Raw genomic sequence first — 19,026 nt, forward strand, 5'->3', positions numbered from 1 at the left:
AAAAAAAATTAGTATATGTCCGTACTTGAATGCACGGTATAAATAAAAATAAGTGAACAAAAAGAAGAAAACAAAATATATATATATATATATATATATATATAGGGAGGAAAATAAAGAAGGGGGAAATAAAATAAAAATAAAAATAAGAGGAGAAATGTGAGATCATGGAATCATTCATAGGATCATGGGCGGGTGGGTGAGAAGAGAAAAAAGCGAAAAAGTAGAAAATGTACATGTAAGATACATCACAGCCGTTATTTTGTAATTTGAACAAATCTGAGCCGTTCAAATGTCTTAGTAGGACAAAAATATATTGAATATTCAAAAATTCTCCTACTTTATTTTATAGATTTATTATATATAACTCACATATTTGACATAAAATGAAACTCTAATATAATCTATTATTTATATTATATGATAGTTAACGTGACATTATTATTTAATTTTGAACAAAAATTAGTTTTGAAAGTACACTAAAAAAAACTTGAAACATACCCAAAGTGAGAAAAAATAAATTTTAAATTCTAAAGTAAGAAAATAACCAAATATAAAGAGGACAAAAAGTAATTTACCCTTATATTTAAGGAAAATTTACCTATGAAATCATATCCAGAGGAATGGTGATCCATTTAGTTCTAAAGATTTTCTTATAGACCAATTAGTCCCATTGATTTTGAAAAGGTAGATTTAATATATTATTTAAAAATTAGATTCAATTATATTTTATTTCTATTATATTCCTTCTCATTTTTTTTTTTTTTTTTTTTTTTTTTTTTTTTTTGTGCTAGAAAGGTAAGGTACACAATATATGAGAATTAAATTTGGGATGAATTTTTTTATAAAAATATTTTTTATTTGGAAAAAAATTTCAAAAGGAATATAAAAATGACTTAAAATATGAGATTCTTCAAACATTCTAAAAGGATGTGGAATTTTTCAAATATTTCAAAAGGAGTACAAAAACTACTGGGTAAGTTTTGGCCAAATATATAATTTTAAACTGTAATACTTCAATGTAACACTCAAACGTAATACTCCAAGATAATACTAAAAAAAAAAAACAATTCTTAGTGTAATACCCTAATGTAATGCATAAAAAAAAACCATTTATTGTACATTTTCCAAACATAATACTCCAATATGATACTCCAAAAAAACTCCTTAGCCTAACACTACAATGTAACACAAAAAAATTCTTTATTGTAACACTCTAATGTAACACACAAACAAATTTCTTATTGTATTTTTCCAAAACGTAACACTTTAATATAACACTCCAAAAAAATTCTTTAGTGTAACACTCTAATATAACACATAAAAAAATTTCTTAATGTATTTTTTTTCAAATATAACACTCTAAAAAAACTCGTTATAGTAACATTCTAATGTAACACACAAAAACTCCTTAGTGTAACATTCTAATGTAACATACACTACAAGAAAAATCACTTTTGGCGACTAAATTTGTTTTTAGTCACCGAAAGTCCAAATTTTACCTTCCTCGACAAAATTTTTTAGTCGCCACATTTGTCGCGTATTTGTGGTCGGCGGAGGTATTGGCGACTAAAACTTGTTTAGTCGCCAAAATACAGGTATTTAGCGACCAATAATTTAGTCGCCAATAGTGTTTTACACTTTTGGAAATCAGGTCTTTAGCGACTAATAATTTAGTCGCCAATAGTCACTCAATCGCCGACTAAATGGTTTAGTCGCCAAAATAAAGAGTTTTGGCGGCGAAAAAAAAAAACCCACTTTTTTTTTGCTTTTCCTGAGTTTCAAACTCCAACCATCCCACATTCCAAGCCTTGTTGCAACACACTCCCTCCACTATACCTCTACAACTTCACATGAATATATATGCAATATATATTATTTATATAGTATATTAACCGGTATTAATACAAAATAATATATATAAATATAATTATTTTAATTCAATATAATTTATGTAAAAAATAAATTATTTACTAAAAAAAATTTTAGGCCACTTTTGGCGACTAAAGTGAGTTTTAGTCGGCAAAACCCCTCATTTTAGCTACTAATTTTTTTTAGTAGCCAAAAACATCTACTTTTGGCGACTAAAGTGAGTTTTAGTCGGCAAAACCCCTCCTTTTAGCTACTAATTTTTTTAGTAGCCAAAAACATCCACTTTTGGCGACTAAAGTGAGTTTTTGTCGCCAAAACCCCTCCTTTTAGCTACTAAATTTTTTTAGTAGCCAAAAACATCCATTTTTGGCGACTAAAGTGATTTTTTGTCGGCAAAACCCCTCCTTTTAGCTACTAATTTTTTTTAGTAGCCAAAAATCTCCACTTTTGGCGACTAAACTGAATTTTTGTCGCCAAAACCCTTACTTTTGGCTACGAAATTGATTTTAGTCTCCAATAACTATGCATTTGGCTACTAAACTGTTTTAGTCGCCAAAAGTGAACACTTTTGGCGACTAATACCATTTTAGTCGCCAATTGTCCTACTTTCAGCGACGAAAATTCAATTTTTAGTCGCCAAAAGTGATTTTTCTTGTAGTGACACGAAAAAACTCCTTAGCTACTTTTTCTAGACATAGCACTTCAGTATAACACTGAAAAAAATTCTTTAGTGTAACACACCAAAAAAACTATTTGGCGTACTTTTGCTAAACTTAATACTCCAACGTAATAATAATAATAATAATAATAATAATAATAATAATAATAATAATAATAATAATAATAATAATAATAATAAAACTTAGTATACTTTTCCTAAACGTAACGCTCCAATGTAATACTAAAAAAATAATAATAATAATGTGAGATTCTTCAAATCATTCCAAAATGAGTACAAATATTCCTTAGTAAGTTTTGGACAAATGTATAATTTCAAACTATGAGTGTTATGTTTGGAAAAGGTAGACTAAAGCGTTTTTTTAGTATTTTCATATGTTACATTGGAGTGTGTTACATTGGAGTATTACGTTAGGGATTACACTAATTGGAGTGTTACGTTTGGAAAAGTACACTAAGGATTTTTTTATTTTTTTATTTTTTTGTGTTACATTGAAGCTTTACGTTTGAGAAAAAATATACCAAAGAGTTTTTTAGTGTGTTATATTGAAGTGTTACGTTATTGGAGTGTTACATTTGTCACGACCCCATTCCGCCCCTAGTAGAATGGTGCCGTGATGGCCAGTAATCCGAGATTACCGAAGGCCAACTTTCAAAATTCACACACAATCAGAGTATTACATATGGGGCTAACATGTGCGGAAGCAATATATACAAATCTAATTAGTCCATAAGAGCTGTGCATAAGTCAAATGAAATGGCATACATCTTTACATTGCTTTACAACTTGAATATAAGCAAAATAAAATACATATTACATCTTGACTCAAAGGCTTCTCAAGCCGACAGGTTCAAAATACATAAGCTTCAAGATTGCCGACATAACATGCATTCCAAAACATCTTGCAAAACACACATCTCGGCGTCACCGCCTTCATGCTAAACACCTACATATATACATAGAGAGGGTGAGCTTGGATACTCAGTGAATGGTATAAGTAATAAAGGGGTAAATGAATGATTTCCGAAGTCCTTGTCAAAACAATACATATATCATAGCTTGTTCAAACCAAGGGATGAATCAAGTTCATCAATCAAATCTTGGCCTTTCAAATCTTCTTGGGATGTTTAATAACATCTACATAATACTTGGGGTGATGACATTCCTGACAAAACAAACCCACCCGTTCATAGACCGTCGGTGGCCAAACAAGACAAAGCAAGGGAATAATCGATCCGGAATCGATTAGACAAATCCACCCATTCATAGACCGTCGGTGGGGCCATCCGTTAACAGACCGTCGATGGCAGAGATCTCTCAAACATGGTGCTACATGGGCTTAGAGTCCCCTAGCATGGGAGGACTTTCCAAGAATGTCATCAAAACAAAGCTTATGCTTGATACACAAAATAGAGATAATCATTCATGCTTGATTAAATACTTTTCTGAAACAAAGCAAGGCTTTATCAAAACTTTATAACATAACTTTATTAAAAATACCACTCACATAGTTCTTGGGACGTCGGGATCAAGGCAAAAGTCCAAGTCCTACAAACACATGGCAAAGTCTATTGAATGCACTCTGAAAAACAAGCTTTACATGAATGCAAATGATCTAGGGAAAACATGCTGGAAACATCTAGGGAAAACATGCTGGAAACATCTAGGTAAACACATGCTGGAAAACATCTAGGGAAAACATGTTGGGTACATCAAAGGAAAACATGCTGGAAACATCTAGGGAAAACATGCTGGAAAACATCTAGGGAAAACATGCTGGAAACATTTAGGGAAAACATGCTGGGTACCAACCAGGTCCTGGAATGGATGCACAGAGATGATCTAAACTAAAATGACCTAGCTGGGTGAACGCAGGAGGTCTTGGCCGAGGTCCCACACCACTTGGCCGTGGTGTGGTTACCTAGGCTTCGGTGTGCAGCTCTCTGCCGAGGTGTTACAAGATGCCGGCAAGGTTGTACTATGGTCGGCCAAGATAATGAACATCTCGGCCTAGGTGATGCAGTGGTTAGCCTAGGTGTGCATGCAAGATAGACTAAGGTGCAAGTGATCATGCAAGGTAGGCCAAGGTGAGATACGATGCTTGGCCTATGTGTGGGATCTAGGCAAGAGTGGTCTCGGTGATCACACCTAGGGAAATGAGGTCTGGAAATCTGGGTTTCCTCCTTGACAGACATGAAGAACATGAATGCTAAAATCATAACTTGTTATTACAAAATCTAGGATTTCATGCTATTAGTTCGAAAACATGGACCTTGATACCCATACTTGAAGATCATATGAAAACAAACACGAAAACATGCATCTTGATACAAACTTTCGAATAAAAACATGGCTTTTCCTCAAGAACACATGAATATCATTTTCTCTTTCTAAAACCGAACTTCAAAGCAATGCATGGCTTACAAATCATGCTCGATCATGCAATGCAGCTAGATGAACAATAAGAACAACATGAGCAGATCAAGAATCTAACCTTAAAACACGGATCTAACGGTTCGATCTCTAGGGATCAAGCTTGAAAGTCTACTCCTCTCTCAAGAACTCTCTTCCTCTCTTCCTAGAGCTTCTCTCTCCTCAAGAACAAAAACATAACAAATGATACATTTCCCTCTCTGCCGGCTGACTAAACACTCAGCTCAGACATGTGGCGCTACCGGGTTGGTTCTCTTCAAAAAGGTGATTGAAAGACAAGACAAGACTATGACAAAGTGTACTCAACAAGCTAGATGGCAAGGGAACTCCGGCAAGTAATGATCTCGGCTTAGGACATAGGTTTCGGCAAGTAAGGTTCCAATGACCTCGGCTAGGAAGGATAACACTTGACCTAGCTGTGCCACACCTCGGTCAAGGTCATTCCAGTCCCAGAACAAGATCACTAGGTGCAAGGATTAAGGATCTCGGATGCCTAGACACCTCGGCCAATATGCCTAGGTGATGGTGGAGGTCACCAAAGTGGTTCCAAGATGGTCCAAGGTGTAAGAGGTTCAAAGGTGTGACCTAGGCTTAAAATGACCTCGGCTTGACATGACCTAGGCTTGGCATGACCTAAGCTTAACATAACCTAGGCTTATCATGACCTAGGCTTAACATGACCTAGGCTTGGCATGACCTAGGCTTGGCATGACCTAGGCATGGCATGACCTAGGCTTGGCATGACCTAGGCTTGGCATGATCTAGGCTTAACATGACCTAGGCTTAACATGACCTATGCTTGGCATGACCTAGGCTTGAGACAGCAAGGAAGGAACAAAACATGCATACAACACTTAGGCAAATCACATAGGCACAAAACAAGACATGGATCTTTAATTAGGCAAAACAAGTCAAAATCTGCAAATGCAAGCTTAACAAGACAAAATCATGCAAATGTACATGAACATGACTAAGACATGAATGTGGGTTATTACAACATTAGAGTGTTACGTTTTTGTTCGTAATGTAGGATTTGTTTTCGAATGAGGAAAAATCCAAAACTTTTATGGCGCAATTTGCCTAAATATGCAACTTTACATTTAGAGAAACCCATTTTTATTCCTAAAAAATTAAACCCAAACGTGTAAGTGACTACCCTTTTATGTAATTTTCACTTTAACGGGACTTTTAAATTCATAAGAAAAAAAAGAGAAATAAACAATTCACAAGATCACATTTTGAGATTTATTAGTTCTTCACACTGCAGGAAATTCAGCTTTTAGTGGTGTTTAAAAAACGCCGTTAATTGTTTTTGTGACGCTTAGCACCCAATGCCGAAGATGCGGCCGTCGCTATAGAGTTGTGATGTTTTAGAAACGTCATTAAATGGTTATAGGTGGTGTTTTAAAAAACGCCGCTAAATGTAATACATAACGTTAAATTGACGTCATGACAACTTTTAGCGACGTTTCAAAGACGTCGTCATAGCTTTTTTTGGATTTTAAAAATATAACCGTTGGCTGTATAGTGACGTTTTCAAAAACGCCATTATATCTTTATTTTTTTAATTATTTTTTTGAAATTGTGCTAATTTTATGTGGTTGAACAAAAAAAAAAAAATACATGTAATAAAATTGAAAAATAGCACCAATATGAAACAATAACTCCTATTCCCATTCAAATGAACATTTGTCAAAAGACAGGCCGATTATTTGAAAAGTTGTCAAGTAGCAAATACAACATTAATTTACTTTCACATTCAATTTAATATATAATCACCATTAACTACAAAATAACATATCCACAAATCATATTTTAACATTTGCCAAAAAATAATAGGAAAAACATCAAGACAAACCCCATGAGTTTTGATTTAATTTAATGTCTTGTCCTTGTTACTAAATTCACTGAACTCAGCTATATAGCATAGAATATGTAATCTTCACTAGTCTGGATGCCTGCATCAAAATATGGAAGCCAAATTAGGTAAAATGCATAAATCAATAATAGTAGAAGTGTTACAGCTATAAAACATAAGATCTACATTACAACTCACTTGTTGAAGGACGTTTTGTACCTGGAAAAACAATTTAAATAAATCAGTCATTTCTCAGGCTTTGAAACTATAGAAAAAAGGCAGAAAAAATATTTTAACATGCTTCTATCAAATAGTAATAAGTTTATAATAATTGTGACTTCACAAATTAGCATGATTCTCTGTGTGCGCGCCCGTGCTTTCTGTATACTAATGGACAACCCACATATTGAAATGAATTCATATTCCAATAAGGAATGACAAATTTGATTCTAGTTCAACACGAATATTAAAGCACAAATACTCATGATTCCTTTCATCAATCTGGGCAAGAAAATTTATAATTTGTTTGAATGATGTCCTTAAACAGAGGTAAAAGATGTACTCACTTCATGTTTATCTGTGTCAATACCATTGCAAGAAAGCCAAGTAAAAGTAGGAATTCGGGTCCTTTGCTAGTGCAGACTGTATCTGACCAACAGGCTCAGCTACAGACTAGAACTCCAAAGTTCCAACACAAGTTGAAGCAAGCAAAGGAGTGAAAACCATATGATTCCTTGGCGATATGCAAACATCATATAATTTGGTGTTGAGTCCTTTAAGGAATTGACAAGCTGCCCATCCAGTACCTAGGACGTCAACCCCGGGCTTTTTACCCAGTCTTGTAGCTGCTAAAGTAGGATACTTCATAGTCTCACACTCTGAATCAGATTCCACTATAACCTTTTGTGCCTGAGGAAACTGATATTGTGGGGTTACCCTTATGCCCCTGCTCTAGAAATTCATGTGACCTGTCTTTTTGATGCTCGAAAGGCGAGACGATTGCCACATGCTGTGACATTTTCAACCGAAGGTGAGGAACACTTGCTTGCCGACACTGATGATATCTCTCTCGTTTGTGTAATTACCAATGGCACCTCCAGACCGTCTCAAGCCAGTCCTTGCAAACCTTGCTAATGCCATATCAGTAAGTATCGGTTCTTTGAGCAAGGGCTGATACTACCCTTGGGACCTCTTTGAAAAAAATCCAACTCGGTTGATTGGACTGAATTTGCACTGAAATGGTTATTATATGATTTGAATGGGCTACATAAATTTGAAAAGTTGCAAAAGAAAGACAGCTCTATAAAGAGAGTAGTTTAGGACAGTTCAAGCTCTAGTCCAAAGGACATGGCTTAGATACCAAGGGACTAGTAAACAAAACAAACTTTAGCTTTACTCATTAGCTGTTGGTAGAAACAATGAGAAACATCTTTTGCACCAAGTTACCTTTATTCAGGCTTTAGAACAAACAATTAGAGGGCTATAATTTTCAATCTAACAACCCTGTATAAACAACTACTCCATAAAACAATCATTAACTGTTAATTTATAAGAAAGCTATGAATTTCCAACAGATTGGCACCAAATGTACTTGGATGACATTTTATACAGATCAAGCATCAAAGAGCAACAAAACAGAGTCCATGTGCCAAAGAAAAGAACCCTATTAAAATGTTCATAACCAGTTTTGAATGTCTAGTAAAAGCGATTCATAAGTTCTATAAATCAATGACAAATTTGAAATGGAGCATTTTTTTAAAGATTAGGAACAAACCATATATAGAATGGTATAAAGGAAAATCAAAGTGAAAAAGGGTTTATGCCAGATCAAAGAAGCTTGATGAAATATTTCACAATCAAGATTACTATTACATAAACAAAAATTCCACTCTTTGTTTTTTCAGAAAAAATAAAATAAAACTTGAAGAAACAAATCTAGCAACATCATCTATAGCCAAAACCAAGCTCAGACCCACATTATAAATATGAATGAATATTAGTAAAAACTGTTACTGTGTTTTGAATGGGTTCAAACAACAAACATCACATAAATGCATATATATATATATATATAATTCATCTGGGTTACACGAAAAAATATAGAAAAATATATTTTAAGCAGAGAAAGGGGTTCCCTACTTCTATATTGCAAGCAACAGCAGAAGAGTGAAGAAAATCAAACTTCAGAAATAGAGATGCTGCAAACAACTGCTGAACCATGATGAATTCTCTGTATATAAGCATTTACTGAATCTAAGAATGAATGTAAACCTTGGGTCTGGCCAATTCACAATCAATTTATATTCACCTCATCTATTTAACTTATGCTGCTATAGATTAGTTCTGAATTGAGGTTCTAATTTGAATGATCATAGAGATAACTTTCCAGCATCATGTGTAAAGCTATTTTATATATTTGAAACTTGAGCCAAATTCCTATACAGCAAAAGGGTTATAAGTTTCAATTCAAAACAAAGTCATATATTGGTCAAAGCTTTCCTTTGTTGTCACTTTTGAGGTAATGGAATCTCCGAACAAACCAGTTTATTCTAAACACTCCCCTTAGAATGAGGTGCTACAAAAAAATTAAAGTAAATTTTTAACAAAAGTTCATTATTACTATGTGGCATTAGAATTTAGTTAATTGATATTTCGATGCTTCAATTTGAAACAAAGTTATGTGATGCGGTCCCATATGTGAGCCACAAAAGTTGCCGCGTGCTTAAAAAAACTATGATATATAGGTTAAAATTGAAGTGTGATTCATGGGCCTGGTCTCTCTGATGATTATAGTGGGCCAAGGAAAATGATGAGTTGTCAGTTATTAGGATTACAAATGAATCCAACTATTCACGAGCTCAGCTCAGTTTGAATTGATTTTTTAAATAAATGAACGAGTTTGAATTAAACTTTTAAGCTCATTTAATAAACAAGTCAAATTCAAGATCAAATAAATGTTCATTATCAAATAAATGTTCATTTATCATATATTTTAATAATAGGATAGGATAAAATATTACTTAAATATTAAATCATATTTTTTCTTCACATGTTTTGATGATATTTGTCTGTAAAAGATAGACAACCAAGATAATTTTAAAAATTAACTATCCTCTTTTTTAGATAAATCTAATAAAATAATGAGTTATGTTTAATGAACTAATATGGATTCTTTCATAGATGATCTTCATGCATAATCAAACAAAATAAACGATTTACAAAATTCATAGTGAGTCTTGCAAGAGCCAAACATCTCTAATCCACGATCCTCTTTATGAATTGAAGAGAAGCCATCTGTTTTTTCTAAACTGAGAATTGATCCGTATAATTTACCCTACTCATATTTGGCAATAATATTAAGAAATAAGTATTTGAGTAATTAAAAAACTTTAAAAAAGGGAAGTAGTCAGTTCAATCTGTCAAATAGAAAAATGAACAATATAAAATAAGCCCGAATCAGAAAAGTATATACTAATTATACAGCCAATGCTTGATTAACCAGTTCAATATGAAACATTGCTATAAGCAATTGTGTCAAATGGAAAAAAAAAGAAATATGAGAGAGAAGATTAATTGCATTTAATATTGGTGCGATTATAAAAAAGGCACTAGCATAATAACCCTATAAGCAACAATTCTTTCAAAAGATATAAATGCAGCACATGACCAAAAAGATACTTTCTTTCTATGCTAAACATGTGTACATGAGAACTAAATAAACTGAAAAATGACACGGAACAATAACAGATACACCGCAAAATAGCTAAAGAGTAGAGCTACATTTGCATCCAACCAGTTGTGATACGTACATTATACAAACTACATACCTTGATTGGCTATTCATGTTAGTGCTCCCAGTAGCACAAGCTAATGAACCACGCAATAGAAATGAAGCCATCTCTTCTTTTGTCCTGACCTCTGCCTCCATCACACCAGCAAGTGTTATCCCCCCATTCTTAGTTTCTCTGATTTGGATAGGAACTCTTGCAGGTCCACCAGCAGGCTTTGCTAGAGACACCCCATCTCCTCGGGAAAGAGCTGGTGGGCTTTGATCCAGTAGATCAAATTCCTCTTCCTTAAATATCTGCAATAGCACAAATTCATTGGGAAGCAAGTCAACATTCTTATCAGAAGTGTTAATGTATTATATGTTAGTGCATATATATATTAGCTGTAAAATACCAACTAGCTTTAATAATGTTGTCTCCGTAGTGTATGCTTTCCCCTTTTGGTGACCACTTTCCCTTTAGGCCATGATGTTGTTTTGTATAGTGTGTATACCACTTAGGCCATTTTCTCCTATATAAAGGAGACCGTGTACAACATTCAATACATCAATCTTAATACATACAATTTATTCTCTCTGTAATTCTCTCTCTATCAATTTATCTTACATGGTATCAAAGCTCGGTTCTTAACTTAGTAATTCTGCTTCACCGGCGGGCGGCAACCTCACCTTGGCCGCCCGCTGGACCTCTACACATACCTTCACTCCGCTGCCACATTTCTTGCTGCCGTGAACCATCACTATTTCTTGCTGCAGCTTTGTTACAACATAGATCTTACCCACGTCGTCGAGCACTCCGTCGGCCCACACGACAGCCACCGACGCCGTGATCTGGCCAACGCCGACCACGCCACCTATCACCACTGCTGCAGACGCCGTGACACAGGTTCCTGGTAGCTCACCACTGACGCAGCCGCCGCCGATGAGCTCGCTGGCTGGAGTGGCGCCGAGGACCAACTTTTCCATGAAGTTGATCATCTCACAGACCAAACCCATCTCTCTCTTCTCTCTCTAGACATTCCGAGGCTGTTCTTTGTCTAGGAAATGACACACGGCCTCAGCTCTCTCTCGCTAGCGATATCTCTCTCCCTCTCGGGTTGCATTTTGAGAAGAGAAGCCATTAACACACCATACCCAGCACATACACACACGGCTCACTCTCATCTCTCTCTAGCTGGGTCTCTCTCTCCATAGACACACGCACACAGAACACACAACACACACTCAGCTCTTTACACCTCCACACACACACACATACCCATACACAACACAACAGACACATTGGCTACACAGCACACGCTCAGCCATGCACACACGCACACAGAACAACACAACCACACCCAGCTTTTCCTTTTTTTTATCACCCACCAACCCCACTCAACTTTCTTTTATTTTAATATATGTATATATGTATTGTTTATTATAATATATTACCCAAACCTCCCACTATGTCAACTTTTGCACAGACTATGTCAACTTTTGCACAAACCCATGCCTTTTTTTTTTTTTCTTTTTCATCTACAACAACTGAGTCAATCTTCACCTTTTGCACACCACCCACGTTGCTCCACTTTCTTTATTTTATTTTATCTTTCTTTTTCCATTAAAAAAAAAAAAATCCATTCACAACCACCTCGTTTTCATTCCACAAACTTGTCCTTTATTTATATCAGGGATCCACCCGCTCACCGTTCTACGCCCAAAAAAAAAAAAAAAAAAAAAACCTTTCTACCAATTTTTTTTATATTTTTTATATTTTTTAACATCTCCATTTTGTGTTGAGCCGTTTTGCTCCACTTTATCAATCCCTTCATTTCAACCTCCAATAGGTTTCTATCTTTAAACCTATTTGAGTTTGAGGGGGGTTATACATATATCATGGTGAGCATGGTTACACACCATGCGAACCACCCAAGCTGATGAGCACGTCGCCCCCATAGTGCACCACCAAAAGCTTTTACAACGGTCCGGAATGACCCCGTAAACTGTCCCGACATTGATTCCGGTTAGCTTCTACATCGGTCCGGCATGACCCCGTAAACTGTCCCGACATTGATTCCGGTCAGCTTCTACAACGGTCCGGCATGACCCCATAAACTGTCCCGACATTGATTCCGGTTAGCTTCTACATCGGTCCGGCATGACCTCGTAAACTGTCCAGACATTATCTGCTACAACGGTCCGACACGACCATACAGTGTCTTCTCCAACGGTGTGACACGACCATACCGTGTCTCCTATCTTATTTTATTTTATTGTCATTTTATTTTCCTGTTTGTTACTCTCTCCAAACTCAAGTTGGTTTATGTTTATCCTCCTTGAGTTTGAGGGGGGCTGTTAATGTATTATATGTTAGTGCATATATATATTAGCTGTAAAATACCAACTAGCTTTAATAATGTTGTCTCCTTAGTGTATGCTTTCCCCTTTTGGTGACCACTTTCCCTTTAGGCCATGATGTTGTTTTGTATAGTGTGTATACCACTTAGGCCATTTTCTCCTATATAAAGGAGACCGTGTACAACATTCAATACATCAATCTTAATACATACAATTTATTCTCTCTGTAATTCTCTCTCTATCAATTTATCTTACAAGAAGGAATGAACAAAACAATATAATAAAATCATGCAGAATGACAGAAAATTGGTGCAGATAATCCAAAAAAAGGCACCAAGGCCACAACTTATGTTTTAGTTTATTGATGATAAATCTGCTACTCCAAATAAATAAAGAAAAAAGAAATAGAAAAAAAAATCAAAATCCATAGAAGATGATCTCCAATTCTTTAAACAAAACAGTATGCGTGTGACAGAGGAGAGCAGTTTATTACACAGCTCTTGCAGGGGAAAACGCCCTGCATAATTTGTAATTCATTCAATTTTTAGAATAACGGAACCACTTTATGAATGCATACTTCTCAAATTGATCCAAATGAAGACAAATTTTGAATTCCAAGGAACAAAAGTAAAAACCAGAAATCTTCCGCTGCAGAGAAAATATATGAGCTACCACCACGAATTACCACAAGAATAGCATACCAATATGTAACAGAATTCGAAACCAACTAAATAAAACTTACAGGCCAACAATCTCCAGATCAAGGAGAGATGGGCAGGCTGACAAAGCTGTACAAAGTGCTACGTTATCCATTCTTTCAATATTGTAAAGGTGCAACCTCCTCGAAAGAACCCTTCAAATTCCAAGACAAAGAAACAAAGTCAATATAATATATATATATATATATATATGGCGAGAATTTCCCTGGACATGGGCACATGCACCAATAAGGAAATTTAGATCAGCCCAAAAAAGGCTCATTGTGCTTAGGTGCCGCGCCGTGCCATGCGGCAGCCCAGAGTGGGGTAGGTTGGAAACTCAGGACCTTGACCAAGGAATCATCCAACCCCTTGTATTGACCCACCAAAAATATACTAATGGTACTATATAAGAAATTTCCTTAGAACCATATCCAGGAGTATCGATGGCCCCACTCAAAGAGCTCAAACAAGACCTAGTGAGAATAGATGACTCCTTTCCTTGTCTAGATCTCTTATCATTCTATGAAAAGCCAAATGCAACCATAGAGTTCCTGATAGTATAGACTAGTGGTTGAGAGGATCCAGGTGATGCAATTGGGCCGGGCACTATACCAAGCTTAAGAGACCTGAATTTAGAATTATTATTATTTTTTTTTGGTAAGTAACTGTTTGTTAGAGAAATAGATAGTAAGCTATGAACTGAAGATAAATATAAAACAAAATGTTATGAATGTAACAATCATAAGAACGAAAACCAGCAAATGGCTCACAAAATAATAATACGATACTTGCAAAGCCAATTGCAAGTCTAACTTTAAAATATTGACAGGTTTAATATTCTCTTCAAACATGAGGGTTTTTAGATGCCATGCCATCCTTGTTTCTACGTACCAGACAACCTATAGAAGCATATCAATCATAAGTTTCATTATTCACGCTTAGCAAACATTAATTAACAATACCTAGTTTAATTGAGTTAGTAAGTTGCATTTCTAGTGCTACCCTTGATAAGTTTATCACTAGATCAAGCATGACATAGTCGATGATTCCTCAAGAATTGCAATTGCTTCCGTGTAAGAAAGGCAGACAAAGTCGGTCGAAGCAACCAATCGTAGACGATCATTTGCACTTTTATCAAAACTTTCAACCATAAATTCCATATCATCAAGGCAATTATCAAGCAACCATTGACACATGAACTTCATGTATGCCTCTGCACACTTCATATCATCCTACAAAACATAAAAATGTTTGGTATCTTCTAGAACAACAGGATTCAACAAAACCACAAGGCTTAAAAACCTTAACAATCAAAGATGAACTGCCTTAGCTGTCCTACAAAGCTCAGTTGGTCTATCACATTTTACATAATAATTCAATAAAATCTTGTTTACAAGTTTCAAGTGGAGCCCTTTCCAATCTCCATTCATCTGTTCTGCCCCTTTACATGTCATCCACTAGTTTCAAATGAAGATAGACAAGTGAAATAAGAAATTCAATAGGCCTAATATGAACCCTAGAAAAGCGATTGTTATAAATGCTTCTTTTTTTTATTATTTATATATGATCATGTAGACATTAGATTAACAATACTATAATAGCATATGACACCAGGACACCATATAACTGTTCCAACAATTTGTTTCAGCCACTAACATGTGAGAAAATAACACTTACTTTTCTCTTATAAATGAGGAAGTCTCAACAACCAAATCAACATTGTACTTTAATAATGAAAATGCTGAAAATGAACCGGATTTTTAGAAGAAAATTTGTCTATCACTACAACTAGATTTTTCAGGTTTTTTTTTTTCTAAAAACTCCTTCAAAACACTGATTGTAAACCCAAACACAACACTAAAAATATAGAAAATAAATTATTATTTTTAAATATTCTGGGAATAATTACCAATAAATGTAAAAGTGATGATGATCGAGGCTTCAATCAATGCATCGCCAAAGCCCTAATGCGGGAATCAGGAAGAAGAAGGAGTCATCTCTATATCCCCCCCTCTCTCTCTCTCTCAAAAACTCTCAACGTCATCAACTTGAAATGCAAAAAACTCACCAATTTTTCTAGATCCGTTTTCCATCAAAATAACTTTTAGGAAAGAAAACACATACAGATCTTTCGTAACCATGGGAAATTTCTCTGTACGTTCAATCGAAACGTCAAGATCTTCCGTTATTTGTCCAAACTCGACGGGAAAGAAGAGTTTGAGAGAGAGAGAGAGATAGTGATGCTCACCTTAGTAGACGATGGTGCTCGCTTCCCTCACTGGTGTAGATGGTGAAGGCGGTGGAGCTTCGAAATCGAGAGAGAAAGAGAGAGAGAACTTCGAAATCAAAATTGAAATCGCCAATCGCTTTGAGATTAGATCTGAGATGAATCACCAATCGCTCTGAGATTGGATCAAACGGGGCTGAAGAAGGTTGATTCGATCGGTTGAGAGAGATTAGGGAATAGAGAGGTTGGGAGAGAGTAAGCGAGTGTTTTGGGTCCTAGGACTAAAAATATAAGACATTTGAAAAAAAGAGAAAGAGAGCGTGGGATAGTTGGACATTTGGAGGCGTTTTAAAATGCCGCCTCCAATGAAAACAGTGTCGTTTTATTTTTTAAAAATGTGGCGTTTATCAAACGCCGTTAAATATAAAAAAAAGATGGCATTTAGAAAAACGTCGTTAAATCTAACTTTTCTGATAGTGTCACCCTATATTTAATTAGCCCATCACCACTTACCCATCACCACTGTCTTCTACTGCTTGCTTTGTTTTTATTTTTTTATTAGCAAAATGTAAAATTTTATTGATGAAAATTCAATGTACAAAGCAAACCCTGAGATAAATCGCGTATATTTTAGGGATGCTTACGTGTAGGTCCTAATAAGTGAATTTATTGTCTAATAGGTCCTATGAGAAAAATTTGTTACTAAAAAACATCACTAATTGTAAGTTTTAGCGACAATTTATAAAAATCATGACAAAAAAAGTTACTAATTGCCAATTTTTAGCGACATATATAAAAAATTGTCACAAAAAAAATTATTTTTAACGACAATTTTACCAAGACTTATTTTCAATAGGACTTGATAAGAATGAAGTCCAACTATTAGGACCTATTGGTAGTTTACCCTATATTTTTACAGCCCCTTACCCTTGAGTCCTTTCTACCTTCATCGTCGTATCTTGCTCTACAAATTGTGTATATTTCAATATTTTCTAAATTCAAAGTTTTGAAAAAAATAATAATTATAACTCGTAATTGTTGGTTATTTTTCACGCTTCAAAATTAAAAAAATATTATTTAAGCATGCTAGGAAGGATCTGAAATGTCCTTATAGATAATAAATGTCATTTTTTATCAAACGATTGTGTTAAGGTTCTCTTAACCTCAATGAAGAGGACTTTATTGTGTTTGGTTGAAGAAATAAACCAAAACTTTAACTCAAATTAGTAATAGAATACAAGGAGAGACTGGAGTAGAAATTGCAATTGATTAACTGAATAAATAATTACAAAATATTACCTTTAGTAAGGACAACTTCAATGCTTTTAAACCGACTTGATTTTGGAATCACAAGGCTAATCTACTCCTATGAAATATAATTACGGTGCATAAAAGTAAAGTCCAAAATTTTAAAAATAAATTAAACTAGCAAAGACGTAAAGCCTGGATTTGGTCGAAGGTCTCTTCAATATTTGCTTTCATCTATTTATAGCCTTCTCTTAGCACTTTCGAAACAGCTAGGTTGCTATCTTTTACCATAATCTCCTCCTTTATCACAACTTCTTAGGGCCATAATCCTCTCTTTGTGTGTGTAACTGCTAACAATTACTCTTTATTAACTCCTCTCATATGTTGCTAATCGTATTTGCTGGTTGAAAAATTGCATTCATAGCTCATGTGGGCAACTTCGAAGGTGGGACTCTTCGGTATCTGAATACCCTTTGCTTGCCACATGTCGCCCTCACACTGGAAGGTTTAAATGGGGCACCAATAATACCCTCCACACTAGTTTAAGCATACTAGTTACACTAGTGAACATAACTTTTGGCGGTTGCTCTTCTCTTGTGATCACAACTCCTTAAACGCGATCTTTATGATCAACTAACTCTACGATCTTTTGGCTTGCACCTTTGGCCTTTTGTATTTAATGAGATTCGAACTAAGAAGTAAGACCCATTAGTTTCAAACCATTTGTATTCTGAAATTTTGAAGATCTAACTGGTTTGAACATTGATAGTTTTGATCTATATGATGAAGGTGAAAACAAAGTGAGGCCTGCCAATGCCCATGTGTAGCTCGAATTTTCGCGCTCTTTTCGGAAGAGGAGAAGCCCTACAATTTGGACTCTACTTGTGGTTTTGAATCTGATTTCACAAGTGCAATGTGAAATAGTGAAAACACAAAAAGAGTCCAAATCCAACAATTCTTTTTGAAAAATCGATGTTTTGAATAAAAATGCAAAGGATGGACTGCTTTGCCAGATTTCAGGGTTACCACCGAAATATTTTTTGGAAATAAAGAATCCAAATCTGGTAATTCTTTTTGGAAAATTGATGTTTTGAATAAAAATGCCAAAGATGGACTGCTTGCTAGATTTCAGAGTCACCACCTAAATATTTTTAGAAAATTTAGGAAACCCGAGACTCGTACCAAAGGCCAGTAGTCCGTCATCACCAAAGTGTCTCGACTTGGAAACTTAGGTACCAGGGGGGGGGGGGGAAGGACATGGATTGAGCACCCCACTCGCCCCAATCAAAGATTGACCTTTACTAATCATGATGTGTTTTTTATTTACATTATATACTCTTGTTCCGATTTATTAGGCTAACTTACTATGTGGTGTGCACACGAGGTATAGACTAATTTCCAAGAATTGGAACACTTGATCTCATGTTTTATTTCAAAATTGTTTTGTGAATTTGCCACTTAAAGAAGTGGCCTAAAATGGACATTTGATCAAACCATCCCAGTTCAAGCAACTAGCCTTCATCTACAAACATTCAAACAGTTATATCATTTAAGCAAGTAGCCTTATGGGAGTATGTTTTGACATGGTAACACAAACATTCATGCAATATGCTAATGCTCAAAATAACTTACCTAGTACTCCAAGCCAAAACAAAGCAAAGGGATTAGAAAAACATGCATGTTCCTAATTCATGCAATATGACTAATGCAATGCATGCATTATGTATTTTATAGGCTCGACTATGGACATGGCATATGATTTCATTCAAGACATGCGATAAAGCATGTAGTCAAGCAATGAATTTTGAACATTTGATATCGGGTTAGCATGATGAGCCGAACCTTGGATGCATGCAAGACAAATGGATGCGAAACATGGAG

The 19,026-nt window shown here is 35.2% G+C and overlaps 1 protein-coding gene across 1 annotated transcript; it reads right to left on the reverse strand.

Annotated features, from left to right (window-relative positions):
- Positions 1–6,693: 6,693 nt before the first annotated feature.
- Positions 6,694–11,625, reverse strand: LOC114285124 (kinesin-like protein KIN-4C). Its single transcript, XM_082911218.1, has 4 exons — positions 11,329–11,625; positions 10,670–10,965; positions 7,041–7,061; positions 6,694–6,942 (listed from the first exon to the last, which is right to left on the reverse strand). The coding sequence occupies exons 1-4, from the start codon at positions 11,623–11,625 to the stop codon at positions 6,930–6,932; spliced, it is 627 nt and encodes a 208-aa protein (XP_082767344.1). The 3' UTR covers positions 6,694–6,929.
- Positions 11,626–19,026: the final 7,401 nt, after the last annotated feature.

The sequence above is a fragment of the Camellia sinensis genome, unplaced genomic scaffold, assembly GCF_055761805.1.
Source record: "Camellia sinensis isolate YWXY unplaced genomic scaffold, ASM5576180v1 Unanchor10, whole genome shotgun sequence".
NCBI lineage: Eukaryota > Viridiplantae > Streptophyta > Magnoliopsida > Ericales > Theaceae > Camellia > Camellia sinensis.

Bases quoted from the DNA above. Each gene is read 5' to 3' on its own strand.
- LOC114285124 (XM_082911218.1), bottom strand. From the start codon at position 11,625: ATGGGTTTGGTCTGTGAGATGATCAACTTCATGGAAAAGTTGGTCCTC. The intron at 10,966-11,328 runs GTATGTGTAGAG...ACTTCTGATAAG, and splicing joins AATGTGGCAGCGGAGTGAAG to AATGTTGACTTGCTTCCCAA. The intron at 7,062-10,669 runs GTATGTAGTTTG...TTGTTTTTCCAG, and splicing joins AACATGAATAGCCAATCAAG to GTACAAAACGTCCTTCAACA.